This window comes from Vespula vulgaris, chromosome 20, assembly GCF_905475345.1.
Source record: "Vespula vulgaris chromosome 20, iyVesVulg1.1, whole genome shotgun sequence".
Taxonomy (NCBI): Eukaryota; Metazoa; Arthropoda; class Insecta; order Hymenoptera; family Vespidae; genus Vespula; species Vespula vulgaris.
Genome location: NC_066605.1, coordinates 240,821 through 268,597, shown reverse-complemented (window position 1 = coordinate 268,597; position 27,777 = coordinate 240,821). Strand labels below are relative to the sequence as shown.

The following is a 27,777-nucleotide window of genomic DNA, read 5'->3' as shown; positions in this document are numbered from 1 at the left end:
ATCCATCGTTTTCGTACTCGAAAAGTACTCGTGCTTCGCGACGAGCTTCAAACTCGATTGGAATTTGTTTTCTGCAAAGTTCTCGCAAGCTTCGGATACTCGAACGATCGTCATGGTAGACGTTCCGTCTACCTTCAAGTATCTCGAGAGAGAAAAAGAGAAAGAGGTTGGGAAAAAAGCAGGAAAAAAAAACAAAGAAAACCAAAAAAAAGGGAAAAAGAAATAAAAAGAACGAGGAAAGGTCTCGAAAGAGAGTGGAAATTTCGATGTCGCACAAATTCTCTAATGAGAGAACGTAGGTGGATGAAGTTAAAAAAGTGCATGAAAAGAGGGAAAGGAGAGGAATGAAAAAACGACGTAGCTTGAAAAATTTTGTCCTCTCCTCCGTGCAGAGCGTATTCGTTTGTCATCGAGTTCCTTCAGCTTTTCTCGTTTTTATTTTATACGGTTTATATACGGTTGCGAAAAGGAAAATATTAAAAATGCCTTTATTTAAAGCGAGCTTAATTTTTCCAGCGCAACAAGGTCACTTGGTTAATTTTCCTGCAATTCCTAGTAAAGACAGGACAACTATCTAGGAAGAAGTAGAGAGCCAGAGCGAGAGCGAGAGCGAGAGCGAGCGAGAGAGAGAGAAAGAGAGAGAGGGAGAATAACGTAGGAGGAAATCCATAGGCGTAAAAGGCGCGCGGGCGCACAACACGCAGCTCTCTCGCACAGTTTTCGAGAAAGTGGTGGGGGATGAGGCTAGACACGATGGAGGGAAGACAAGGAGGAGGAGAAGGGGAGGGAGAGCGAGAGAGAAAGCAAAAAGGCACGATAGGGAGAAAGATCGGACTATATGCCGGCACATCGGGTCGATACTCGTTTCCAACGAATCGAGAAAATTCTTCCGAATGACTCGTCTAATCCACACGCAAACACACGAGCGTACGCATTCGTTTGCGAGCAGAGATAGTAGAATAAAGTGCCATTGAGACAGGTCCGTTCGATGATCCAGCTCGCTCGCAAAACGATACGTACACAGACGCGCGCGCGCGCGCGCACATACATACATATATCCGTGCGTCGAGTAGATTCTAAGATATAGGTAACAGCGATCCAAGGCTCGATCAATAAAGCGCGCCGTTGAAACAAAAGGAGATTGCTTTTTCTTTCGCGTTTCCATGTGGGTAATTAGCTGGGGCGTCTCGGGCACTTAAAAATAATTTACACTCGAGCCCCGAGAATCGGGGATCGTTTGGGTGCTCGAACGCTAACGACGCTGCGAAGTACGGGGTACGACGAGTGGTGCCAAGTGTCGGAGAGTCGACGAATAGGAATAGTTTCCTAGCGAAAATGCGCGCGAAAGACCACGAGAATATCGAAATTCGTTTTTATCCCCCTCCCCTCTTGCCATTTCCCTGACTTTTCCTTCGTCGACCATGTCGAACGGGTTTTGGGTCTCGTTCCACGAATAATTACGTTTCGATACGAGCTGCGAGCAACGACGATCCGCCGAAAATCGTAACGAAAGTTGGTTCGAGAGAGAACGAGCGAGCGACGTCGAAACCTCCTCGTCGTTCTTCTTCGCGAGAAAGAGGGAATAACGGCGATCCTAAGTTTTGACAAACCCGTAGACGCGTCGCTCTTAGAAAAAAAAAAAAGAGAGAAAGGAAGGTTCTTCGGGGGGTAAATCTCTCGCCGTTTCTCCCTCTCTCGTAGGTCGGAACAACAGTCGGTAAACTTAGATTCCTACCTACGTGCGAACGACTGCTGCCACCAACGTCGTCTGCGACACCTCCCTTTCGCACCCACCAACACCCTACCGAACCACCGTCGTCGTCGCCGACGCCACCCCTTCGGCGAACCTATCTTCGCCTGGTCAATAACCTCCGTGCTCTCGCGTACGACGTCTATAATCGTCTCCTCGTTTGAGAGCCTCTGCTCTCTACGTCGGACCTTTTCCCTCTTCCTATCGATTCTTATCGAGACGAATTCTTTCCTCCGAAACATCCGTATATCCGATCTCAGCGATTTATCTTGCATAAATTACCGAGATCGTTCTATATCAGAGCCGCCGCATCGGACGGCATCGCGAAAAGGAGCTCCGTTGAGAACCACCGTCGTCGTCGTCGTCGTCGAGGAACTTACCTCTCGAGGGAAGCCTTAAGAAGTTATCACGACGTAAATGTTTCGAGGTAGACGGCCGGAGAGCGAGAGAGAAACTATCCGAGAGTTTAAAAGGACGTACCCTGTCGATGCCGATCAGAGAGGAATTATTATTTATGACGGAGGGGAGGCGACCATTGTCAAATACGATTAATAGAAAGTTTCCTCCGTTCGGAGGAAACGAGAGCGGAGAGAAACGTGTAACGGATATTAATCGCGCCGAAATCTCGACGATCGATCATTCATCGATCGATCCTCGCTCGATCGGGCTCGCCGGAGTCATTGAGATCGACGATAGGCACGCGATTAAAGAATTTCGAAGGACGAGAGTGCAGCGACGGACGATCTCGTACGAATTCGCTCTCCCTGGAAATTGCAGGCGTAAGGTGATGCCATCTGTACTGGTGGTCTCGAAGCGAGTCTTAAAAATCATCCCCCTAAGATCAATACTCCGTACGCGAATGGGCACGTAGTCTGTAAAATGCAAAGTCTGGCGTGTCTCGGCCGCTATTCTCTTTCAATTTTACAAACGTCCTATCGTCGTCGATCGTCGACGACGTTCCTATCCGTATCGATCTAATCCTCGTCGCTCGCAGTCGTGCGCAAAATTTCCTCGTGTTCGAGCAAAGCCAATTTCTTTGGGCGCGTTCGACGGAGACGCGGATTCTCCAGAGTCGCTAGAAATTTATTCGCGTTTGCCAAGGGAGAGAGAATCGACCGAGGGGCTGTTCAACATGGCTGCTGCGCCTTCTTGGGCAATCGATGATCATTAGCGAAGAGCTTGTTAAACAAATGCGAGCGGAGTTCAGACGATTTGGAAACGCGTGCTCTTCGGAAACCCCACGGAGGAGCCGGATGTATGGATATGGAAGACCCGCGAATTCGGGTCGGGTATTTGGCTTAGGAGAGTGCTTTGCAAAGGTTTCTTCGCGAGTCCACTTTGCGGCTTCTAACGAGATAATTCGATTTCTACCACTACTGCCATCTCCTTCTTTCTCCCTTTCGAGGGGTACGACGACGCCTCGTGTTTTAAACATTTTCTTTTCTCCTCTCGCCGCAAACTCGCGACTTACGAAATTGATTCTTCTTGAAAGAGAGTCGCCTAGAAGGGAAAATAAAAAAGAAGAAAGAAAAAAGAAAAATTACAGGTGCAACAGGTCCGTCGAAAGAGAGGAAAGGGTACACGTATATACGTCTACCCAAGTACGTACGTAGACGTTATCGGAGAGATTCTGCGCGCAAGCGGCCACGATGAGAAAATTCCCCTTAGAAAATTAATTACTCGGCATCGATCGATCCACCGATTTATTCGAACGGACATCTTTCGGCGTTTAGCTCGCAAACCAAAATGGGTCACCCCGTACAGGGAGAACCGGCTCTATTCGTACCCGACGATTCGGCCCACTCGTGCGTTTCCGAGTATCGAACTTTCCTACGAAACGGGTAAAGGAGAGAGGCGAGTAAATACGGAAAACGCATGTCGAGTAGCCCCCCTCTCTCCTCGCTCTTCGGACGAGCCGACGTAAAAAATTCTTTCCGGAGATAGTAAGAGACTCGTGGAGGAGGGAAGCATAGTTTTAAGCTGCTTTCGACGAAAGAAGAGAGGAAAGAAGGAAGGCCGGGGGGACTTTTATCGCTGCCAATAATCGTCTCGATGAAAGTACGAATGCTCCTTCGGTAATGATTCTTTTTAATGAAATTGACCGAAAGCCGAGAAGCGACGGAGTACACGGTATGCTACCGGCGGATCATAAGCGATTGAAGAAAAGAGTGGGTTGTGGACGGGGGTGAGAAAAAATTGCAGAGCTTTGCACTCGTTTCGAGGCGAAGCGGTTTCGAAGGGGCTGACTCGGTGAGCAGCAACAGCGATAGAAAAGCGTGTTTACTCGTCGTTGTCGTCGTGTCAGCGATTCCAGGACGTATTATTCCCTGAGCGAGCTGACAATCTCGTCGGTTTAGCGCGCGCGCGCGACGGAGGGAGCGAGGGCGGAGGAGGGAGGAGGGAGGGAGACGAGAGATCGAGGGAAACGCGTGGAAGCACTTAACAGGCACAGTGGTCTGCGCTTCCCCGAGCTCGTCGAGACGCGATTAAAATCGTGAATTCCACCCTATACCGAGAGAGAGAGAGAGAGCGCGAATACGGAATGATCTCGAGTTCCGTTCTACTCGGAGGGAATCGTAGATTCCATCGACTCGTTAAAGTTTCGCTCGATCGAAGTCACTACCACCACTGCCATTAGCTTACCAAAGAAAATCTTTCTAATTTTAGATCGATTTTGACATGTCGTTCGAGTCTCGAGCGAAAGCTTCTTATCGAAGATTTTCTCGATGGACTGCCGTTCAAACGTTTCCAATCACGAGAGTCATCGGGCGTTCATCGATCGATACTTTTCAAAACTCTTTCCTCTCCTCGAAATAGAAAGTTTTGCTTGGTTGCGCTTACACCGCCTATCGTAGGAATACTACAAAGTTTACATTTTATTGAAACAAAAAAAAACTTTTTTCGTTTGCAGTTATGGTATACGAAAAAGCTCAAGCCGGCCATTCATCTGGACAATCGATATCGACTCATGAGACACGAGCCGATGCTCGACGCCGATGGAAAGGAAACCGACGAGATCGGCGAGGACGATTCGATCGACATAGAGGAACTGCTGAGGCGAGAAGAAAAGGCTCCGGAATAAACGATTAATTTAAATCCATTTCAATCTCGGCGGTATAAAATTTTGCTTTTGCTCGAAGAGCAGGGTCAAGGTAAAATCTTTAGTGAGAAATAATACAAAAATCGGAGAGGTCGATCCTCGAAGGACTCGCAACCCGAGTCGAGGATTTAGGCACTCTTTAAAAGTCGTAAAGTACGAAATTGTTCGAACCGGTGACCGTCTCGTTCCGACCTCTGATCTTTCCTTTCGAAATCCCCAAAATCCCTTAGTTTTCCTCTCTCCTTTTCCCTCTCGCTTTCCCTGCTACCCGCGGTCAACGTCAAAATGATTCTTCCGGACGCGCAAGATTTGTGTAGAATGAAAACTCCTCGTAGAAATAAACGAACTAAAAGAAAAATTATCGTCGTGTATTTTCTCCCATTCGAACGATTCTCTGCTAACTGACCTTCCACGTACGTACGATCGAGGAAGAGAAAGAGGGCGTTCCGTCCTCGAAACTTTGGCTGGAATTTTAATTTTCCAGAGACCTACTCTCGTCCCCGCATCAAAACGTGCCCGCATTCACGTATCTAATTAAGAGAGACGGTCGAGAAGAGCTACTAATCGCAAACTTTTCTACTCTCTTATTTTTCCCAGCTCCAGCGTAAAATAATTTCTTTTAGCTACGAACGAATTTTTTTTCAAGAATCTAGCGAACTTTGAGAACGTACTCGCAAACGCACAGTTGTCGTTCGCAACGAACGATTTCACTCGACGTCTTATCCCCGACACCCTGATGCCTCGCGTCGTGAGGCAATCCGAACGACGAGGTCATCTCGCGTCCAAGTAAATTCTAGTTTTAATTGCCGAATCGAGCGTGATCGAAACGATATTTTTAGAGCAAACAATCGAGGCGGAAAATGGGGGGGGGGGGGGAGAAAAGAGAAAGAAAAAAAGGAAAAGCGCAAAGATAATCGCAAACGATAATAATGGCGCCGACGTCTTTCTTGGCAGGACAAGACGTATAGAAGCGGCCGTGTTTGAGCTTGCCGATCGAGTTATATCCGGAACGTTGTTATCTCGAGTTATATCGAGAGTACAAGCGAAAATAGGTTGAAATCTTGCACCGTACTAATTTAGGGCGTGGTACCGGTGCCTGTTGGTGGCTCGTAAAAGAAAGGAAAATGACAAGTCGTGTCGATAGCCCCCCCACCAATCGATCGAAAACTTTGTCGACGTTGACCCGATTGCGTCGATTTAACTCGCGACGCGCATATTTTTTTCTTTTGTTTTTTTCCCCCAAAGCTACCACGCGCTTTTTTCCTTCTATTTCGATCGAGCTCGTAAACTCTACAACGATTAGGAATCAACGTCGATGAGAGATCGTATAGATACACCAGATGACGACGGTGGTAGCAACGATAGAACGGAGAAGCTCGAACGCTCCCTCCTTCTCGGTTCAACGTCGATCTTCCGCCATAATGGTTAGAGTACAGTCAATGTTCGGCAGCTGTTGCTCCTCCTCGCACACGACTATATATCTTGTTAAGGCTGGTTTAACGTCCTCCTTACACACTCCTCTCTCGTGCCAAGGTAGACCGTTTCTTCCTCGAGATTCATCCTCGATGCGGTCTGAAGGACTACGAGCCGCTTTCAGGAGGCCAGAGTGTGTGCTAGGGAGAGAAGGGGGAGAGAGAGAGAGAGAGGAGACGCATCGTATCATCGGCAAGGAGCGCACCAACGGGTCACCGGGCAGCAGCAGCAGCCATATCGTCGTCAGTGGCCGCTAGCAACGTCATCGACGACACACAACACACACGCCATGTGTTCTCGCGACAAAGAGCTCATTCAACGGCGGACAATGGGCCTCCTCTCCCTTCTCTCTCGGCTTACAACGGCACCGTTCGTGTCGTGCTTCCAACACAGACTCGAAAACCGAAAACTGGAAGAGAGATTATTGCCAATGGGCTTCGATGGATTTTTTAGATACTCGTATGCACATATTTCACTCGGACAAACTTTAAAAGATAAAGATAAAGGAGAACATATGGGTGCCGTAAATGGTCAGATCATTGATCCTTCAAGACGGTTGATGGATGGCCGAGGATTCATCAAGACCGTTTGTTGAACGACTGGCACGAAAATAAAGAAAGACAACTAGAGCGAGAAGAGAGAGAGAGAGAGAGACAGAGAGAGAAAGCATCGCGTGCCGAGCCTGATGAACGACGAAGATGAGCGTCTGATGCATCCCAATCGTGGTTGGCCTTCGCTCTTTGAATGAGAACCATCGTGCCGTTAGCAATTTAGCAAAGCTCGCTGTCGGCAACAACGAAGCTCCTTCAGGATGAACGAACCGAGAAAAAGAGAGAAGTCGGTCTCTCTTTTCTCGTTTCTTCGCTCCGAGACTCCTCTCACGAGACGAAAAACGAGGAGAGAAACGCACGATGGTCCTCCATACATCTCCCTTTCTCTTTCTTTCGTACGTATAGCCGCGGAACCGAGAGCGAGAGCGCGCGCGCGAGAGAGAGAGAGAAAGAGAGAGGAGCTACTATCTCTTGCGATGCCAGTTCAGAGTTTCGTCTGGTAAAAGCGAGCTACTCGAGAAAGGGTGTGGCTTGCTTGTGTTGCACGAAGGAGGAATATATCTCTAGGTGCATACACGCGCACGAGCGCGCGCACATACACACAGATGTACAATATACGTGGAAGAGGACGAGTGGTGCTCGAGGTGAACCGCGAGATGAGAGGAAGGTGCCGTCTGCTCGGACTAAACTGCTTGTTTTCAACGAAGTAGGAGAAGTAGCAGCTCTACCTTCAAAGCGACCGCTCCTGACCACGGACTCGATTTTATTGGTTGAGTACGACGTTGCTCCAGTGGCTAGAGAGACACGATGCTCGCGAGTACTCCCCGATCGTCTTACGGACGCTACGCGTCTCTCTCTCCTTTACCCCCGAGTAAATTGGCCTCTATCGTCTCTCGAATAGACGCACATGCACGTGCGATCTCTACGTAGAACCGACGAATAAAACTAAGCAACTAAGATTCAAAGTCGTATAGTCGTATCTCTAAATCCCTTTTTCTTCGCCAAAGTCACGCATGACCTGTTGCTCTCTGTCGCAACGACGCAACGACACGATGTAGCAAAAGCGGCCGCGAGCGACTCTAAAACGGCAGACATTTCGTGACACGTTGCAGCATCGAAGGTTAGACTCGTTAAAATCTTAATTACTCTCGCTCCAACACGCAAACGTTCTCCTTTCGAACGCGACAAAAACTTTGTTATTCCGAATGCCAACCGTATCGAGAAATCTCTCGACGAATACGCGCAAACATTTTTGTCGGTAATTATTCGAACGTAATATAACAAATAAGGAGTAAACGATAAATCCGTCGGGTAGGATAATCAAAAGCTTTTTAGACGCGTAGGCGAATAAAGTTTGCCGAACGATCTCACGAGTGACCGACTAAACGTTCTGTAATAAGGAAAGTTTGTATTCCGAAGCTCGGCCAACGATTTTAATTAACGATTTTGCTTTTAACCTTACGGACCGCGCGAGCGCTTTGCTCTCGGTTCGTCTCTACCGACTCGAAAACGTTGCTCCTCCTCCTCCCTTATCGCTCCGATATAGATATTCATCGCTTTGTAATTTCATTTTTTGATAGAAAAACAGCCCCTCCTCGTCGACTCTTCTCTCTCGTCTAGATACGAGAGATACGCGTTTGAAATTACTTCGAACGGTATCGCGCGCGATGAGAAAACTCTTCAAACGTAACGTTAAATAAAATATAAAGGGTAGTGTAGCTCGAGGAGCGGGGAATTTCGCGTTTCCTTCTGTAGCTTACACATGAAATAAACGAGAGAGCTCGCTCGCAGCTGCTGTCTCGCACCTGGCGAGGAAACCTTTCGATCCTTCCAGCCGTAATAAACGCAGAAAAAGAGAGATCGGAAGTGGCCCTGTAATTCTAGCCGAGTCTTCGCCGAGCGGAAATTTTCCAAATTTTAAGGCTTCGGCGATCGGACGCTAGTTCTACTCGACGAAAGTGGATCGATTAGACAATTTTTTTCTTCGCGAGAAATTTTGCGTAACGGAGAATTAACAAGGAAGCTTACCGAATCGATACGGAGCTCTTTCGCCGAGCCAACTTCGAGGCAGAGAAATCAATGAGGTCGCGTGCGTTGCTATTGTATGAAATATTTGTTTAAAGTCCCGCGTACGAGTACGCTAGTATTGTTCTTTTGTTATCTTTGAGAATAGCGTTGACGACTACACCGAAGGAACGTACGACGATTGTTAATCAAAGAAACTTTATGAAATACATCTGCTATCGTTATCGCTCGTATTAACGAATATATTGGAATAATATATATTCTCTACGCATTGGATTAAAAAAAAAAGTTTCTTGCAAAATCCCAGTAAAACTTGGCATTTCTCTCCTTCTCTTCTTCGGCTTTATATCGAATCGCCTTCGGTATCAGCAACACCGTTGCGCTTTTGACAAAGGAGAATTGAATGGGAATGTGCTGACTGTAACGAGGCCGAGCACTGAATATTCCGTTTCTTTCTTGATATCGCTCTACAGCGCGAAAGGAGAAATGTAAACGTTGGTGTTGGGTGCATGCGAGAAAGAAAGAGATGCGAGAATATACGTATCATCCGTATAGTAAGTAAACGGAAAAGGTGTCTGAAGGCCTTGGAGCTTGCTTACGAGGGAGAGAGGTAGAGAAATAAAGTACAGCGGCTGCTTCCACCGGGAATGGACCGAAAAGAATGTTAAAGAACGTCGCTGAGAGTAACCAGGTATATCTATGCGCGTTATACGTCTTTTGATCGAACTTTGTGCCTTTTGTTCTCTACTTTTTGGCCAATAATCGATCTCTCTTACACATCTCGTTCGTCCGAAACGATAACACGTATGAAACTGGAGAAAAAAGTTTCCAGCGACTTTTGTGGTTGGCCATTTTAATCGAGGCGACGCGAGATGCGTCGTTACGCACAAAAATTTCCCGGATACAAGGTTAGAATCGGTTAATTGCTAGAATTAATTACAGTCTGGTGGGAACGGATAGGCGTTTCACGAATGACGGATTTAATTTGACGAACTTAGTTCGGCCGATCCTCTTCTCAGGAAATAACAACGACGGGTAATGACGATGATAATAACAACAACGATAATAGTAACAATAGAAATAAGAAGAAAGGCGAATTCGTGCTTCGACGGAGATGTACGGAACGAGAGAGAGAGAGAGAGAGAGACGCTGGTAGCAAATAACGAGCGTTTCTCCGCTCGGTCGAGAGAACAAGAATCCGACAATAGTTATCTCGTTATTCGAGACTCGCTGGACCGTGTTCCAAAGTTACACGCAAAACGCCCAAGGTAAAACGATCCTACGAACTATACGAATCGATGTATCCTAGTACCCCGACGCCATTGCTTTTGTTACACTAATCCCGATTCGACGTTTACATTTTTAGCTCGAGTCGATGCGGCTGTACGCGCGAAATAATAATAATAATAATAATAATAACGACGAAAGAGTAGCGTCTTTTTTCGAGAGCAAATTGGCGCTTGCGGGAACAAGCCTATCGCGTTATTTACGCCCGGGAAAAATCGATGGCACGATTCTTTGGAAGAATCACGCGAAACGACGACCGAAAACGTCCGATCGCGTAAACTACTTTAAAATCGAATAATCGACGCACGCATCGCCGATGCTTTTATAACTCTCGACGTCATTACGAGAGTCGAATGAAAATTCGACGAGCCGATAGAGAAATACACGGCGAACGAAGCTTTTGTACTTAATACCTATCCAAATAGAACAAGATTTGCATGGAATGCAATTCGTTTTATACGAATTCGACGAGCCACTCGTACACAGACGCGCGTTGTACGCGCATCGAAAGATCCGAAGGGAGGATAAAACCGGTATTCGTCGGTTAAACGCGAGTTATTGCTCCCTGTGAGAGAACTCGAAAAACTTTAACGAAACGAAAAGAGAATTCCACCGTTGGACAGAAAATGATGTGCCGCGCGCAATGAGAGGAGAATGGGACAACGACGATCGAATTAATTCGGGTCACGGAGGTATCCCACTTTCGAAACAAAACTATCGATCGATTCGCCTAATATCGCAGCCGGCGAAAAAGGCGCGCTCTCCGGTGCACGACGTTATCGACGATTCGTATACGGGTCAACAAAGCGGGCTGACTTTTCTTTCGACTTGTTCGTTCGGTCGTCGTCCCTCCCACCCCGAAATATATAGTTGGACGAAAGGAAGAAAAATCGATCGATCGACGGACGGACGGACGGACGGACGGTGGAAAGGAAGCTCGTAGATCGAGAGAACGAAAGGAGCTGGGATAAGGAGGAGAAAAGGAGGAGGACGGCGGGCCATCTCGCAGGAGAGGTGGAAAGAACGCGTATGCGGGTTGTGTAGGAAGAGAGAGAGAGAGAGAGAGAGAGAGGTACGGACGACGGTGCGCTCCGGTCTGGTGGGAGAAGCTCGACTCGCGAGAGGAGAGGGAGAGAGTGCTAGGCGCACCACGTGCATCGACCGAGGTCTTTGTCACTGGAAACCACCGTGCTCGATTTCTCTCTTCCTCTCCCTTTTTCTATTCTTCGTAACGCGAAGCCGAACTTCTCCTATTTCGAAAAATCTTCCAACGAAGATATCGAATTCGATCGGGTGAGAAAAATACGCGCGATGGTACCTCCTACCGCGGCGCCGTTCCTCTCGACGTCGACGGAGACGCTAATCGTACGCCCTCTCCCTCGTCCAAGACGTCTTATCCAAAGAAAAAGATTCGACGTTCGTCGTTGTCGCGTCGCGTACGCGGAAAAAGATTTCTCTGGTTTCAACGTCGCGCGCGCTCTTCCTCGCCTCCCCTCCTTTTCGCCGCAGCTGAAGGAAAAATACGCGAGACTCGAAGAGAAAAACTTTCAAAGCGCTCGACGAGGAGGCCAAGACGGACTGGCCGGCCGTCCGAACTTTGTCGGTAGCACGAAAAAAGCGATGAGAGGGCGTATCGAAAAATTGGATCGCTCGAACGAATAATTATTATTACTATTATCGTCATCGTCGCCAAGGGAGTTTGGACGCAGTCGTAATTATTCCTTCCGCAATTAATTAACCTAAACGAGGGCGCGAGATTTGACGGACATACACACGGTTTAGCCTTTTGCGGTGGGACGTCACTCTCGTGACGGCACTCGAGAGCCATGCGTTCCACTTTATCGGGGATTATCATGCACGAGGGGCTTATCAACGATATACGTGTACACTTTAATCGCTCTCCCTAACGATCGCTCGCATCGGAAATTATTTATCGAAAGCAACCAAATTACCTTTCCCGAAAACCGACCGCTTCTCCTTCCGCGGGAATACCCTGCGATTTTTCTCTCTCCACCTTTCGTTAACGATCGTACGCGTTCTCACGGATGGAGTCCAATCTCGCTTTTCCTACCGCTGCTCTCAACGAACTTCCCTTAACGAAGTCTAACGCGTACCACCGGTGGCTCGCGCCCGAATTTCCCGTCGGAGCGTGCGTATCCCCAAAAATTTAATTTAGCGCCTAAAAGAAATTGCCGTGTAGTTGAAGCTTCAATGATGGAAATTTAAGGTACACCGATCGAAGAAAAGCATCGACGGGAACGTCGGCCCGCAGAGAGAAACGCAAAAACGAGCGCCGGCGCGAGCGCGTGAATAGCCATCTTCGTCCTCGCGTACTTCCGTGTACTCTCGATGGCCGAGCGAAAATAATCTTTCAAGGTCGACGGCAGAAACAACGCCGCCACGGCGAGAGTTTCCAAGGATACGCGCGGATCGCGTCGCGAGACGATTTCGAGTTTCCCGCCTTGAGAATTTACGAACGTTCGGACGAAAACTACCCGATCTAGCAACTCCGGATAGGTTTTCCTCTCCTACGTTTCGAAAAAGAGTCACGGTCGACGCAACGAAAGGCGCGCGCGTGCTTGGCGACGCGACGACGATACACGCGTACTTTCGCGTGTTCCGTCGAATGTATCGGAAAAAGAAGATGGATCAAAAACGGAGAAAACGCTCGACGAGAGAGAGAACGAACGGCGCCAACAAGCTCGACGGACGGATGGACTTCATTCGCCGTCGAATCGTAACTGCGCGAAAAGCGATCGAGCGGTTTTATTGGCGAAAGAAAAATATACCTGCCCGCGTGATAACAAATAAAAGAACGAGCGAGAAAAGTAGAGAGAAGGAGAAGGATGGAGGGTATCGAACGCACCATCTGTTTTTGCGTCGTCAGGACGACGAGCGCTCGGACGGTCGGAGAAGGAAGGGACGACGCCGATGGCCGCGAAAGAGAGAAAGTAACGCAACCGCGACACCCTTCGCCTTTTCCGCGGATTCTCCCCGTTCCGGCGATCGTGGCGTAACGCGTTGTCGCGACGACCAGCAGAGAGAGAGAGAGACCAACGGAGAAGCGAAACGTAAACGATTAGAGATCCGTTTGTACAGAGCCACGCAGTATCCATTCCGCGTCCGAAGATCGCACGGACGTTAATGGGTTAATATTTATATACAAGCGTACCGTGCCGTGGCCGTTCGATGTCCAAACATTTATATGCCTTCGTGGAACGTCCAGAATATATCCGAGATACGTAAACGTGCCGGTCGATTTGACAATCAAACGCTTCTAAAAAACACCTTCCGAACGGTTTTACGAGGCGCGATATACGGCAAACGATTTCGTTCGTTTCGAAACGGATCTCGACGCTCCTTCACCGACTATTTTTCACAACGCGCGAGCAGCGGCGCACGTACCATCGCGCGAGGAAAAGCGAAGAAAACAAAAAATTCGCTCGCGGCGCGATTATCGGGAGAAGGGAAAAAGAAAAAACGAGAAACGCGCATTTTGCTCGTCGAACGATTTTATTGACTAACGCGCAGTTGGTACGCGATAGTACGTATTTCCGCCGCTAGTCGAGCACGAAATTCAAATGGCCGAACGCACGAAAAAGACGAGTTTGTTTTCCTCGCGATAGACGCGAGGAAGAAGCAGAAGCAGAAGCAGAAGAAGAGAGGAGGAGGAAGAGGAGACGGGCGTCGCGATTTCGTGAAAATGTGCGCGTCGTCGAGGAGGGGAGGTAACTACGCGACGAGAAGGCAGAAACGAGGAGAAGGCGAGAGAGGGAGAGAGAGAAAGAGGGTGAGCGCGTCGTGCGAGCGAGCGAGCGGACCGGGGAGCCTAGGACGAAGGAGAGAGACAAAAGATGGCAGAAGGGGATAGACAAAGCTTCGACGACGACGACGACGAGGAGGACGACGCGCTCCCGAGTCCGGGCGTACACCTCTCGTGCGCGACGTGCGTAGCTACGAAGCGCGCGCGAACGCTCACGCACACGAGCGGACGATACGACGCGTACAAAGCCAGAAGGGAGAGACGAGCGATATCCTTTTTCGAGCGAGTCGTTCTACGAAAGGAAACAAAGCGCGTAGCAGCGGCTGTGCGCCAGGACGGGAAGGGAGAGAAAGGGGGAGGGGCGCGGGGAGAGGACGCACGAGGACGAAGCGTGCAGGTAGAGAGGAGCAGCGCTTGCTTGCTTTCTCTCTCGCTCTCGCTCGCTCCCTCATCCGACCGGTCGTCGTCGTCGTCGTCGTCGTCGTCGTCGTCGACGACGACGAAGAAGAGAGAAACAAACGAGTCGGGGAGAGGAGAAAAAGAAGACGCGCGAAGAGCGAGAGAGGTTACGTGTCTCGAGGAAAGAGACGAGAAAACTCTTTCCCGTCTCGCGCGTCGGGATCGTACGACGAGTGTTCGCGAGAAAGAGAGTGGGAGGGAGAGAGGATAGTCGCTTGGAAAGAGAAAGAAAGAGATTGTAGTGGTTCGTAGCTTACCCGACTGCCGGGAAGGTCGTGTAAGGAAACATCCTGGCTCTTCTTAGCTTCCAGGATCCCTGGCTTGCGTTCGGCTTTCTCTCTTTCTCTCTCTCTCTCGCTCTCCCTCCCTCTCGCTCCGCGTTTCTCCAAGTATCCAGATACCGGCGGCGATCCAGTATCGCGAGGACGCCGACGACGACGACGACGAGGACGCGCGCGACGGCTGCGAGGACGACTCGGTAGCAAGTTCAAGGTCTCCGAGCACGCAGCACACGGAGCACGACGCGACGCGGCCGAGAGAAGTCGGGAGAAGGGGGAAGGGAAAAAAGAAAGCGAAGAAACGAATCGTCGAGAATTCTTCCTCTCTTCTTTCTTCTCTCGCGTGGTAACGCGCGGAACGAAACGGAACGAGGGCCGGCGGGGCGCGCGAGACAAAGGACGAAAGGGATCTGCGAGCAGCGCTCTGGCAGCCGCACGCGAAACCAAATAGACAGAGAGAGAGAGAGAGAGAGAGAGAGAGAGAGAGAAAGAAAGAAGGGCAGATGCCGCACGTACTTCTCTCTCTTACTCCTCGTCTTTTTTCACGGAGAGCCACGCACACGAGGCACGGTAACGCACTCCGGGGATCGCAGGATACTCGGTCGTCTCTCCTTTCTTCTCTTCGTTATCCTTGCAGCAGCGGCAGCGGCAGCAGCGGCGGCGGCGGCGGCGGCTTTCTTCTTCCTCGCGTCACGCGTGCGCGAGGGGACGCGCCAAATTTCTCTCGATTTCGATTCTCGATTCTCTTCCGAGGAGCGAGGACGAGCCCGCGAAGACGCTCTTCTTTCCGTCGGCTGAAGTCGTCGGTCGAAACGTAGCTTCGTCCTGAGGACGCACGCACGCACACACGCACACGCGCATAGACGCTCGCGCACGGTCTTGGAACGCAAGAAGAAAACGAGAAGGAAACGCGCGTCCCTGCTTCTCTCTCAACGACGTGCGTCGACTATGCGCTCGCACCGGCTGCCGGTGCTCGAGTGGTGGGGGTAGCTCCTGCCTCGCCGGCTAGGCGGCAGTGGCGCCGCGCCGGCTGTCGCGAGGGAGGGGGAACGTAGCTCGTTGGCCGAACGCGTTTACCGGAGGGTAGGCGGAGGTGAGGTCAGGAGGGGGTGCCCCTACTCGGGTCGCTAGGCTGCGGGGGGGATGAACGCGCGACGCGGGCGCCCCCTCTAACGCGCGACGGTCGTCGCGCGTACTAGTGGCACTCTCTCTCCTCTCTCTCGAAGTTCGTCGCGACTTTCGATACATTTTCCGACTCGATATCCTTTTCCGTTTTCCCGCGAGCTCTAAAAACGGCCGTCGTCGTAGCGGGACAACGTTGGTACGTTCCTGCGATCGTGAGATCAAAGCGAGCCCGATCGTACGCGATCCGCGAACGAACGTTTCGCGTTTTTCTGCCAATGGCCGCTCTAAATTCGATGCAGTAACGAACGATCGTTCGATCGATCGATCGATCGATCGATCGACCGACCGACCGACCGACCGATCGACCACGGAGAAACGAACGCGTTATCTCTTTGGAATACGTTCGATCGGAACGAGGAGTATCGACGCGATCGACGCGTGCCAATGATCCGTAGTACCTCTGCCCTTCGACAGAGGACCCTGCATCGTTAAATAAGCTATAATCCGTTGCGACGGCATTGGCCAAAATTATGACGCGTCCCCTTCGGTCGGTAAACCGTGTGCAGGAAACTCGATCGAATTAATCAGAGTCGTTCCTACGTACGCGTTTACGCGCGAGCGAGCGAGCGAGCGATCGAACGTCGCGCGATTTATATGGGATTCGAAATCTCTCGCGGCGAGATCGTTTAACGACGTTTTTTCGCGGACGGAGGAACAAGCGCGACGGGAAAAACGATGAAATATGAATTCATTCGCTCGAGATTTCGCAACCGACACGACCACGCTCGAAAACCCGTTAACGAACCGCTTCGGTTCTCTCGTCGCGCGCGTTGTTCGCCGCCGAGGAAAAGAAAAGGAAAATGGAGAGAGGGAGAAGCACGCGTGGTAAGCGTTCGCGCAAGGAGCGAATAACCGAGTACGTGGGCTCGCGGCGAAACCGGTATAAGCGACGGCGGTTCTCCGTGGGTCGACGCCATGAGTTATGCAACCGTGAGGCGCGTACGGTTCGTGGGCTTGTGCGCTCGTAGGAGAACGTTCGACGGAGTTATTATCTCTCGGCGAGATATATCGCGAGATCTTTTAGACCGAGTACTCTCTACGAGCTGGCCGAGATCGACGTCGGATATCTTTCTTATCCCTTTTCCTTTCCACCCCATCGATCTCCTCCTTCCATTTTCTTTCGTGGACCACACGGTGAGCCGATAGGAGGATAGGTCACGATCGGAAATAGCTGGCCAACCTCCAAATCGTCGGACGGATTCCGAGCGTGCGAGGAACGTCTCAAGGTGAATGCGTTGACCTTATTCGGTAAATATACGCAACTATGTGCCTACGTCGTACCGGCGCGTGGCTGAGGGGGAAAACAAAAATGGCCAAAGGAGAAGAACTCGACTGGACGAGAGTGTGCAACTTTTGTACTTGGAAATCAACGTCGTCGCGCCATCGTACGTATTCTCTCGATTAAAGATTCCCTCGAAACGGGCGCATACATATGGAAAAGTCGATCGAACGAGACGCAAGAAAGACGTCAGAGTGGAACGTAAAAATCGCGCGCGAATTCCACTCGAGTCGTTGCGAACAAAAAGCAGGAAGCGTTCACTCGCGGTGTTTCCTCTCTGCAATACGAGCTCCCTTTAAGAGGATTCGTTCGTTCGTTCGTTCGAGAGAGAGAGAGAGAGAGAGGAGACACCTGGGGGTGACCCGTTCGACGGCACTCGTCGTGCTTCCCCGTCCTCCCGGAGACTGGAATCGCGTCGTTCACCCTCTAGCCACGTGTTTCCCTTTATATTCTAGCTATATATACATACGTATACGTGTGTGTATGTACGTACACACGCGCACACACTCCCCGATGCATACGGAGGACGAGGACGACGGTGCGGTCGTAGCAACTTTATTACGCAAATTCAATTTACCTCGTCTATCGCGTCGTCGAGGAGCAACGAACCGTTAGACGGACTAACGCGCCGAGCAGAGCAGCCAAGTTTTCGCGATCGATTCGCAAAGATACGAGAGAGCTATCTAAAAAAGACATACCCGTCGAGGATCGCGTCGAATAATTTCGACGTTCCAGTGCACGGCGTTGCACTTTTCGCGTTCTCCTACGTATACGCGCGCGGACGAATACCGACAAGCCGCAACTACATCGGCCACGCACATTCGGCCGCGATCGTTACGCCGAGTAACTCGGCCCCGGTGAAAGCTATCTGGGTTATTTTACAAAGGAACTCATCCGAGGGAGCTCTTAACAAGTGCTGCGGGTCGTACGAGAGAGAGAGAGAGAGAGAGAGAGAGATAGAGAAAAAAAGAGAGATGGAAGAAGAGAATGAAACAAACGCGGTAACGATTTTGCCTCGACAAAGCCGGCCGTTCGCAATTTCGCCAAATGGAACTTTACTTTAATGCGCGAAACGCGAATATAAGTAACGGGCGGACGTAAAAAATATCTATGTCGCGTCAAACGTATCCTTTTTACTTTGGACAGAGCTGAAAATCGATAGGAAAGATCTCTTCTCGTTTTACAGCGAGAAAAGATAATTACGGGCTTACTATCTTCCCGCGCATTAACTCGCATTGGAATATCGAAAATGAAGGAACGATTAATAGGCGCAGTCAAGTTCGAATTTTAAGCGATCGCCACTGGCAGCTAGCGCCGTTTGAATATCACGGAAATTGAAACTATAAATTCTGCGATCCCATAAATTCCGTGACTTACCGAGCGTAAACTCTCTTCTCTCTCGTGGCTCTCGTGGAGAGAGAGAGAGAGAAAGTCGTAAGTACTGTGAAATAACGAGCGCGAGCTAGCTACTACTTCGGAACGTTCTCACCTCGAGGCTACGAGTCCGAAAGGCCTCTTACTTACGAAGATTCATTTTATCATTCTCCTCTCGCGTCGCAAACGCGAATAACAGGTAGCTACGTGACAGGAAAGAATCGACTACATAGTTTTCGCGAGAAATCTGTTACGTGTACAAGGATCTTTCTTTGTTTTTTACGGCGTCTACTCTCTTAGTCGCTAACAACGCACCAATTAACGTCCGTTCTTTAAAAGTCTTTTATTCGCCGAAACGAAAATAGTTTCTTTCCTTGCTTCGTAACGTTTCGAGGACTCGCTCGAGCAAACGTTAACCTGTAAATCGTAAAATGGCGCTCGGTTGATCGTTTCGAGGAGGGAGGGAGAGGGGGAGGGACACACGGAGAGAGATCAAAAATGGTTCTCGTCGGTAGCGAACGTATTCTCGTCACGACGAGTTGCACCGGGTGGTACGGCGTGCCAGACACGAGCCGGTCTTTACTACTGGCTGCCACTGCTACTACCACTACCGCTACACACTCTTCTCACCCTTAGTCTCGTTCGACCTCACCCTTCGTTGCCGGAACACTCACTTAACTTCCATCCTTCCTTCTTTCCCTCCCTCTCCCCCTTCTCTCTCTCTCTCTCTCTCTCTCTCTCTCGCTCGCTCGCTCTCCGTCGAGACTTTGCGAGATTTTCCTTCTTATCGTATTTTCCTTCTCTCCCCCCTCTCTCTCCCGAGCTTATCGCTTTCCGCCGCTTTGCGTAATTTTATCCACCACTTATTCGCGACACGTGCTTATAAATACGTAATCGTTGGCTGTCCGACATCATTTTGTTCGCTCTTTATCAGATTTTTATCCATTTCCTTCCTCTTGTCCTTTTTCCCTCGCTACGATCGAATCGAAAGCGACGATAAAGAGCGCGCTAAGGCTAAAGATCTTTTATTACGAATCTGTTTGTAAACGGCGTAACCACGAGATCGTGTCATTGGGCTATATCTCCTGGCAGAGATATCGTCCGACGCGATCGTTAGCAGAGTTCGTCCTTCGTCGTACCATCGAGTTTCTGGCCCCATTGTCGAGCCCGATACCGTATCGATTTCAAGGAGCTCGAGGTGGGGCTGAAAGTAGAAGAAAGAGAAACGAATGGAGACCCGATGGAAAAGAGAAAACAAGTAGAAACGGAGAGAATGTTGCTGGAAAAAAGAGAAAAGGATGGTACAAAAGTACGCGGCCCTCTTCGTTACTCTTATCGGAGACCGGAAGCAGTATCGACAGCCCTGAGGTCACTGCGATCGAAGATTTTTCGATTGTTGCCTCTCACGAATACTCCGACAAAAGAAATCGGAGCAAAGTTGGTCCGAGAGAGAGAGAGAGAGAGAGAGAGAGAGATCTTACTTCGCCAAGCCTACCCTCGAGTTTACAATTATAGCCGAAACGACGTCTTGGCTCGAACGTTTCTCGACACTTTTCTTCCCCTTTATTCCCGCTTCCTTTTCTCCGACAGGATGAATTTCTAAAAGTCGTAAAAGAGACCGATCGTAGAAAGTCTTGCCGCGTCGACGAGCGCGATTGGATCCGATTAGAAAATTTCGAAAAAAGCAAGAAATAACAAAAAAAAAACAAAAAGAGGAAAAAAACAAAAAAATGAAAAAGGAGAGAGACGATGGTCGAATCTTACGAAAGTGGCACGCATCGTTGCGCACGACTCAACACACCGACGCGGCGGACGTTTTCCTTTCTCCTAGTCTAATCTTCGTTCCTCTCCGTTAATCACGGAAATGCGACGTTAAGGAGCGCGATTACATTTACACGCGCGATTACCAACGCGGCCTCCTGCGTGGGCGTGCTAACCGTCCTTCGCTACGCTCACGCCTACACGCTTGCGATAATCGATAGAGAGAAGCTACGCGCTCTCGATATTTTTGAGATTATTACGAACGGGCGCGTAAATCGAACGTCGTAAAGAGACGAATCGAATCTTTCTCCTTCGATAGGAAAAGACGTTTGGCATATCCTCGAATCCATTTAACTCGCTTATCGCTCGTTTACATTAATCCTACCATTAGAGTAATTACGTTGGAATCTACAGGTCGCGTCGGAGCGTGCAGCAGGTGGGAGAGGAACACACCGAAACGAAGATCATCCTAGTTCCGATCGAAGCTGGTTTCCATGGAGAGAGAGAGAGAGACGGGGGAGGGTGGGAGCGAAGGGTCGAACGTGACTTCGTACGGGAAAGGGGACGTCCCGTTAGCGAGCTGCCCAACAACGCCGTGGAGACCGAAAACTATCGGGAATCATCTCGAGACGAACTCGTTTAACCGAGCTCGCCTATTCGACGAAGCGAAACCACGTTGCGGCTTTCCCACCGGCAGTTTCAAGAGATTATCCTTACGCGAATCCCTAAGCTTCTTTCTCCTCTCTTACGCCGGATCTTCCCTACACGCTGCGCCAAAGAAATATTCAAATAATTTTTCGCTCGGACGTGACACACTTCCCAACGAAATTAATAATTTCGATCACGCGGGATTCGAGAATATTTCCGAATAGTCGCATCGAGCGTTCCGATATCTACCGTTTGATCGAATATTTATAGAATATCGGTATCCCCGTTAGTCCTTTTAGAAAGCAAAGAGGAGATTTCCGAGGATTAGTACGGACGTATCGTCGACGCTCCTATTATTTCGCTATTCCCGACAACGTTATCCTACCTGCTAGTAGTAACTATCCGTTCGATTATTATCTTTGTCGAGCGATCGTTTAATCGATCGAGAGAAAATTATTCGTGAAACGAATATTCCGTTCGACTTTCCGAACGAGACTTGGCGTAAACGATTAAAAATGAGCGAACCGAACGAGCGTGCTAACGAGGCACCCTATTTTCGGAACACCCTATACGTTCGATCATCGTTGTCGTCGCCTGGCCATTCTCACACTCGATCTTCGTTCAAAGGCAAGGAAGAAGGAACAAAGTGGAGCGTCCGCGTCTTGTCGTGCACCTGTCGTCGACGTCTTCGTTAACATACGCCTCTCTTTAACGAAACTTTGGAATCTCGCAACAGCCCGAGAGAGATGGACGAACGGAACGATTACAGCCGGTGGTAAAGCACACGGACTGTCATTAAAGCGTTACGCCTAATTGCTCCATTAGGGTATCCGTCTAATGCCAAGTCGAAACCGCAATCCGATTTCGATGAAATTTGGAAAGCGACGAGAGACGGACGCGATCGACTCCTATCGACGTTTTTCCCCATCGATACCTGGACGTCAACGTCTCTTGGTATCAGAGCGTCGAAAAAACGATTTTGGGGAAAATTTGGAGACGTTGCTTGGTCGCCGAGCGAGAACCTTTCCTATGTATGCGTCAACGCGAGATACAATGTTGTAACAACAAATACTGCAACGTGGTATTTATATCGCGTCCCGCAGAAATCGAGCAGCTCCGCTATAAACCGTACGCGTAATCCTCCGCCATAATGGTATCTAAATGCGAATCGTTCGATATTCCGATTGTATAGCATCTCTCGAATCACGGCAAACCGATATTATCGTGCGGATATATCGGCGATACCAATTGCATTTGCTTTGCTCGACGATGGTTTCGTGGTCTCGTGAGTGTAAATACGAACGTACTATCTATATCGTTCTAATAGATGCAACGAGAAATATCAATAACAACGAAGAAATGATTTCGTAGAAATATCGAAAGATCGCGAATCCAGAAAAAATTGTTTCGCTCGCGTTGCCACCCTATTGCAACGTCTTAACCTCTCGCACGTCCCTTAACAAAGCTTTTTGATTATTACCTCCTCTCCCCCTCTCTCTCCTATCGATCTTCGAAAAATCTTCGCGAGACAGAGACTCGTGGGAACAAAGAGCGGCTACGCTAGAAAGAAGAAGTTAATTGCAGACGCCGTTCTTTAGATTCTTTTTTTTTATTTCCCCTCCTACTGGCAACGTAAAAGAGAGAGAGAGAGTTGGGGAAGAACAACGGAAGAGGCTGAAAAAAGAGACGCGCGTGTGCGTAACTCGTGCGTTTACTTACACGCTTACGTACGTGTCTGTGTGCAAAATCACGGCGTTCTGCCCCTGAAAGAACTTTAATCAAAACTACAAGAGAGAGAGGAGACCTACTTTCTCATTCGTTCATCCTCGCTTCCGACTGCTACCTTCTCTCTCTCTCTCTCTCTCTCTCTCTCTCTCTCTCTCTCTCTCTCTCTCTCTCTCTCTCTCTCTCTCTTTCTCTTTCCGTTGGTACCGCGTAGCCGGAGAAGAGTCTAGGCAGAATGCCTCGTGCCTGGCAACGATGCTACATTGTCTATGCCACTTTATTGTCGCGACCGTTAGAAGACCATCCCAGTCGTCGTCGTTTTCCAACGAAGCCCGAGTTTGATTTAAACAACGCGAGGTCCGACTCTACCCTCCGACTCGCAAGCTATTTTTCCTCGAAACTTTACGAGACCGAGGAGAGGGACAAGTATAAAAGAGCAACGAAGAAAAGTGCAGCTCGCGACGCAGAGAGATCTTATGTAGGCGCGTTCGATCGGTACGGTGGCACGAGTAACGAGAACGATAAACGAGAGTAAAGAGATCGACTCGTTAACCAGATCGATCTGTCTCGAGTCATCGTAAAATGATATTCGAAAGAGGTGCGCGGAATCCGTGGCGAGATGACTGCGCGTCGACGATCTCTAACGAAACGCTCTAATCTATTCGTTCCGCGGCATTTGGCGAAACGGATAGCCAAGTGCTAGGCTAGAATCGCTTAGAAATGGACGGAATATTGTCGGCTCTTTAGGAATTCGATCGTTCGATTCCAAGAGGGGAATACTCGCCGAGGCTAAATAATCCGCGTTATTCCGAGTGGTCGGTCTAATGGATATACCGCGGACCGCGAGACGCTTCGATGCTCGTCTCCATTTTTCCTTCCTTCCTTCCTTCCGAGTACGATTCGATCGCGCAATCCGACGACGCGATCCGCGCGGGAAAATGCATTTCGTTCTTCCGTCCTACTAATTACTCTCGTTGTTACGAATATCCGAGTTTTAATCGATACTTTAACGCGTCACTCCGTCGCGAGTGTCGTCGATCCCAAACTACTCGACCACTTTACGACCGAGTGTCTAATTAAAAAACGCGTCGTTCTCGTAGGGTTCCTTTTAAGGAGAAACATCGTAAGAGCCGTCAATTATATTTCTTGTAAAATCGATAGTCGCGCAAAGTGAGCATGCTGGTTCGATTCGGTCGCGATTAGACGCGTAAGCTATCTCGAAAGGGAGCCGGGGGAAATCTTATTTCCTCGACGTCGCAGGTAAATCGAAGGAACAGCGGCTAAAGGGAAGCCGGTGGAATCGGATGGAAACATCGCTAACGATTAAGCTTTTCTTTTCGAAAGGTCGCCGATGCGAACACTGCTCGAGAAAAGAACCGACTCGGCGAGATCTTTTTATCAGTGCGAGAATTCTCGTCCGACCGGCTTCTTTCTTTCTTTCTCTCTCTCTCTCTCTCTCTCTCTCTCTCCCTCTCTTTTTTTCTAATTCCGATCAGTCGAGGGAAGCAATCGAAGGAATGGTTCTCCTTTTTATTAGAACGCAACGTTGTTAGCACGAGTACAGTGGATTTTCACCTAAAATTAAACCCTAATGGAAACTTTTAATCGCCTTTGTTTCTCGCTTTCGAAAAAAAAAGAAGCAGCGGGTAGATACGATATACCGGATTGGAATTTATCCGTGACAACGTTAAAGCGATATATATTTTACGTTGCGACAAGTTTGACGGCGCAGAGACCTACGATATATCGAACGTAACCCCTTTATCCGGGTTTACTCTTTGGCAAGTATTGTTTATTAAAAAGTATACGGTATTCGAGATATTCTCGACGTTAAATTTCAGCGAGCTTCGCGAATAAAGTTCTTACAAGTTTCTCTCTCGTCTCGGGTACTCGGGCATTCGTCGTTAAGATATATTCCAGATATTTCTGCATACTCTTATATACTACTTCTATAGGCATGCATGCACTACACGGACTTCTACACACGCTGTACGTACGTATCTATGTCAAGTGAAGCTTTCGATAACAGCTCTCTACCGCTTTATTTTACGCACTACGAGCGTGAAAGCACCTCGGAAACTCGCGAACGAAGAAAAGAAAGGATGCGAGAAAAAAGCAGAGAGAGAGAGAGAGAGAGAGAGAGAGAGAGAGAGAGAGGAAAACTACCACACGAGCCGTTAGATTCTTTTCCTTTCGCGAAACCGTACGCCATTGTAGCACGTTTTCGTTCAATTTCGAATTCCGCTTTTAAATTCGCCGAAGGAGTATTCGGACGGTTTGCGAACGCACGGGTACGTCTTCCGATTGATAGAGAAAATGATAGAGACGACCCTGATAAAGTGCCAAAGTGCCTTCACGTTTTACGTTGCAGTTTCTGACCGGTGCGAAAGCCCTAAGCTTTCGCCGAGAGCTTTTATAAGAGGCTTCCGAATTCGGAATATCGAGGAAACGACGAGGCATTTGAGTCACGTCACTTACCAGTTCTCTATGACGCCGACGTTCGTGAAACTCGGTGGAAAGCTCGCGGCCGCCATAGGTGGTCGCGACCGATTACTCGAGCCTCCGTCACTTCCGTCTCTCTTCGGGGACACCGACGAGCTCTGCGAGAAAAAGACGACAAGTCGATTAGACGACGGGGATTTCGGTTCTGGAAAAAGAAAAAGAGCAAAGAAAAAAGGGAGTTTGCTTTAGATCAAATGACTCGTAAACGAAATCGACGTAAATGCTTCCGATTGCCGAGAGAAACGAGATGCGATTAAGCGTCAAATACGAATTGAACGTTACGTCGAAACACGTTACGACGTTCTCCATTGTGTTCCATCGCAACGTATCGAGATCCCGATACCCGAATGCACGATAATAACTCTCAACAGGTCCCAACCCCGAACGTTTCCTTCGAACGTACGTACGTACGTATCGGTAGGAGGCTACCGAGAGCAAGCTGCCTTTGCAACGTTACGTCCGACGATAAGAAGCACAAGTTCGAGTCGAAATAAAACGGTACCATTACTATATCCAATTACGAGTTTTCAAACTCGAGTTTCCCTGCTCTATTCCGACTTGTTTCGACGAGTAACAAAGTTTATCGTCGGGCAAACGAGATGATCAATTTTAGGGAAGATGGCATAAATGGTTAAATAAGACATACCGCTGTTATAAAGGAAGAATTTCTTATGCTTGAGAAATTTCTATTATATTCTAAGAAACGGAACGCGTTAGAAACTTGGAATTAACGGTGCAAACGTAGACCGACTTTCGCGTCTTGCTTCTCAAAGTCGACGTTGAAGTCTTTGCGTTCGAAGACGTTTACTACGTCGGTAATTTGAATCTCAATGATAACGAACGAACGTGAGAAGGGTTGACGCAATACTCGGAAATCACTGTCGTTTCTAATGAAATCCGCCGGGGAAGAAAAGTCCATTATTATCTTACGACTAACGAATTATTTCGAGTAGGAAGACGTCGTCGAGACGAAAACATTATCGCGAAAGAATTGTTACGGGAACAACGTTGACCTACGAAATAACGGCGCCTAAAAGCAAACGGCTCCTCTTATACGATATCCTCGTCCAAATTATGCAACTTTCCTATCCGACAATTTTTTTTCTACGAAGCGTAATTTCAAAGTTATTCAAAATGCGCGCGTTGTATGTGCCTCGTCGCGAACATGGACACCCACACGGCGACGCGCTATCTCCATTTCTATCCTTCTCGTCGGTATTCCTTTCTCGCATTATTATCTTTCTGCTTTCGGGTAGCACTTCGTCCCGCAGGCAGTCGGTATCGGTAATGAACGATCTATTGTGCCGTTGGATGCTCTTTGAAGAAGAGAGAGAGAGAGAGAGAGAGAAGGAGGCGACGGAAAGGAGAAACGGAAAATAAGAGAGATGGGTGCTGAACGAGCGAGATGGTCGAGGAGGGCTACGGAAAGAGTATAGAAGAGGTATGAAAACGGTACTCGTTAATGGACTCCCACCAGACACTTTTACCCTCTCCGTCTTCTCTCTCCCTCCCTCCCTCTCTCTCTCTCTCTCTCTCTCTCTCTCTCTCTCTCTCTCTCTCTCTCTCCAACTCCCACTTCTTTCGAGGCAGCTTTTAACAAGCCCCAAGCGTACAGAGAGCGAGAGAGAGAGAAAGGTGGATTTGTTACACGTGTAAGCTCGTCTCGGTACATATCGTGCCGTTGTGCATCATTATCGTGCCCGAGCGCGTCTTTTTAGCGGCGGTGTAGAGAGACAGAGAGAAAGAGAGAGAGAGAGAGAGAGAGAGGGACGAAGCAATGGTTCAAGCCTAGTGCAATGCAGCCTAGACAAACATATAGCGGTTCTAATAGCAACGTTAGGTGGGATCGTTTTCATTAGGACGCTTAAACGTGACGTTGAAAATTGGTAGATTTTTTCTCCCTTTTTTCTTCTTTCTTTTTTTGTTATCGCGATTTAGATCATCGGACAGGATAATGAGAAAGTACGAGGCTCTTCATCGTCGTACGTTATCAATCGTGATCTACCCCATCCTTGATTTTAATATTTTCAAGCTATGTTTTTCAAGAGGAAAACGAGAGAGAGAGAGAGAGAGAGAGAGAAAAGTATTTGGCCAAAGGTTCGATCGGCAAACGATCAATCGCCGTTCTCTCCGTACGTTTATCATTTGCGATCCGATGTCTTCGTTTTTCTTTCTTCGTCGAGTTTCATTTTCTACCCTCTCGTCTCGTCGGTTGTCTGAATATTTGATCGACGATCGTACGCGATAATTCGGGTCCGTTCGAAGATTCGCATCGTTATTTATGTATGTACCAGGTACAAGAGAGAATAAGGGGAAGGAGAGGAAACTAGTTTGGTCCTCTTTGGGAAAGTTTGGGCCCGAACTTTGTCAACTAACGAACGAGAAGCCGAATGAGATGTATTCGCGAGGAGGAGGACGAATACACTCGAAGCTGGCTAATTAACATCGGGAGAGACAGAGACAGAGAGAGAGAGAGAGAGGGAGAGAGAGAGAGCGAAATCGATAGTCCCGCACCAGTTCGGCCGGTGAATCGTTGTCGCGCGAGCGCATGCACGTCGTTAAAAAAATCGAGGACTCGAAGCCCGCATATTTGGGTTAATTGAGGATAATCCATCTT

At 48.8% G+C, this 27,777-nt stretch overlaps 2 protein-coding genes across 17 annotated transcripts in view; one reads left to right on the top strand and one right to left on the bottom strand.

The window, feature by feature from the left end:
* Positions 1 to 5,211, top strand: part of LOC127070982 (uncharacterized) — a 44,552-nt gene extending 39,341 nt beyond the window's left edge. For both annotated transcript variants that reach the window (XM_051009660.1, XM_051009659.1), the window contains one exon: positions 4,662 to 5,211. In XM_051009660.1, coding sequence (XP_050865617.1) covers positions 4,662 to 4,832 — 171 coding nt within the window. In that variant the 3' untranslated portion in view covers positions 4,833 to 5,211. The remainder of the gene's footprint in view (positions 1 to 4,661) is intronic.
* The window catches only part of LOC127070968 (RNA-binding protein Musashi homolog 2), a 90,405-nt gene that overhangs the window by 32,253 nt on the left and 30,375 nt on the right, over positions 1 to 27,777 (bottom strand). For 7 of the 15 annotated variants that reach the window (XM_051009614.1, XM_051009613.1, XM_051009618.1 and 4 more), the window contains one exon: positions 25,137 to 25,258. In XM_051009614.1, the coding sequence (XP_050865571.1) occupies positions 25,137 to 25,192 (56 nt within the window). In that variant the 5' untranslated portion in view covers positions 25,193 to 25,258. The other 8 variants (XM_051009610.1, XM_051009615.1, XM_051009609.1 and 5 more) reach the window with 3 other exon arrangements.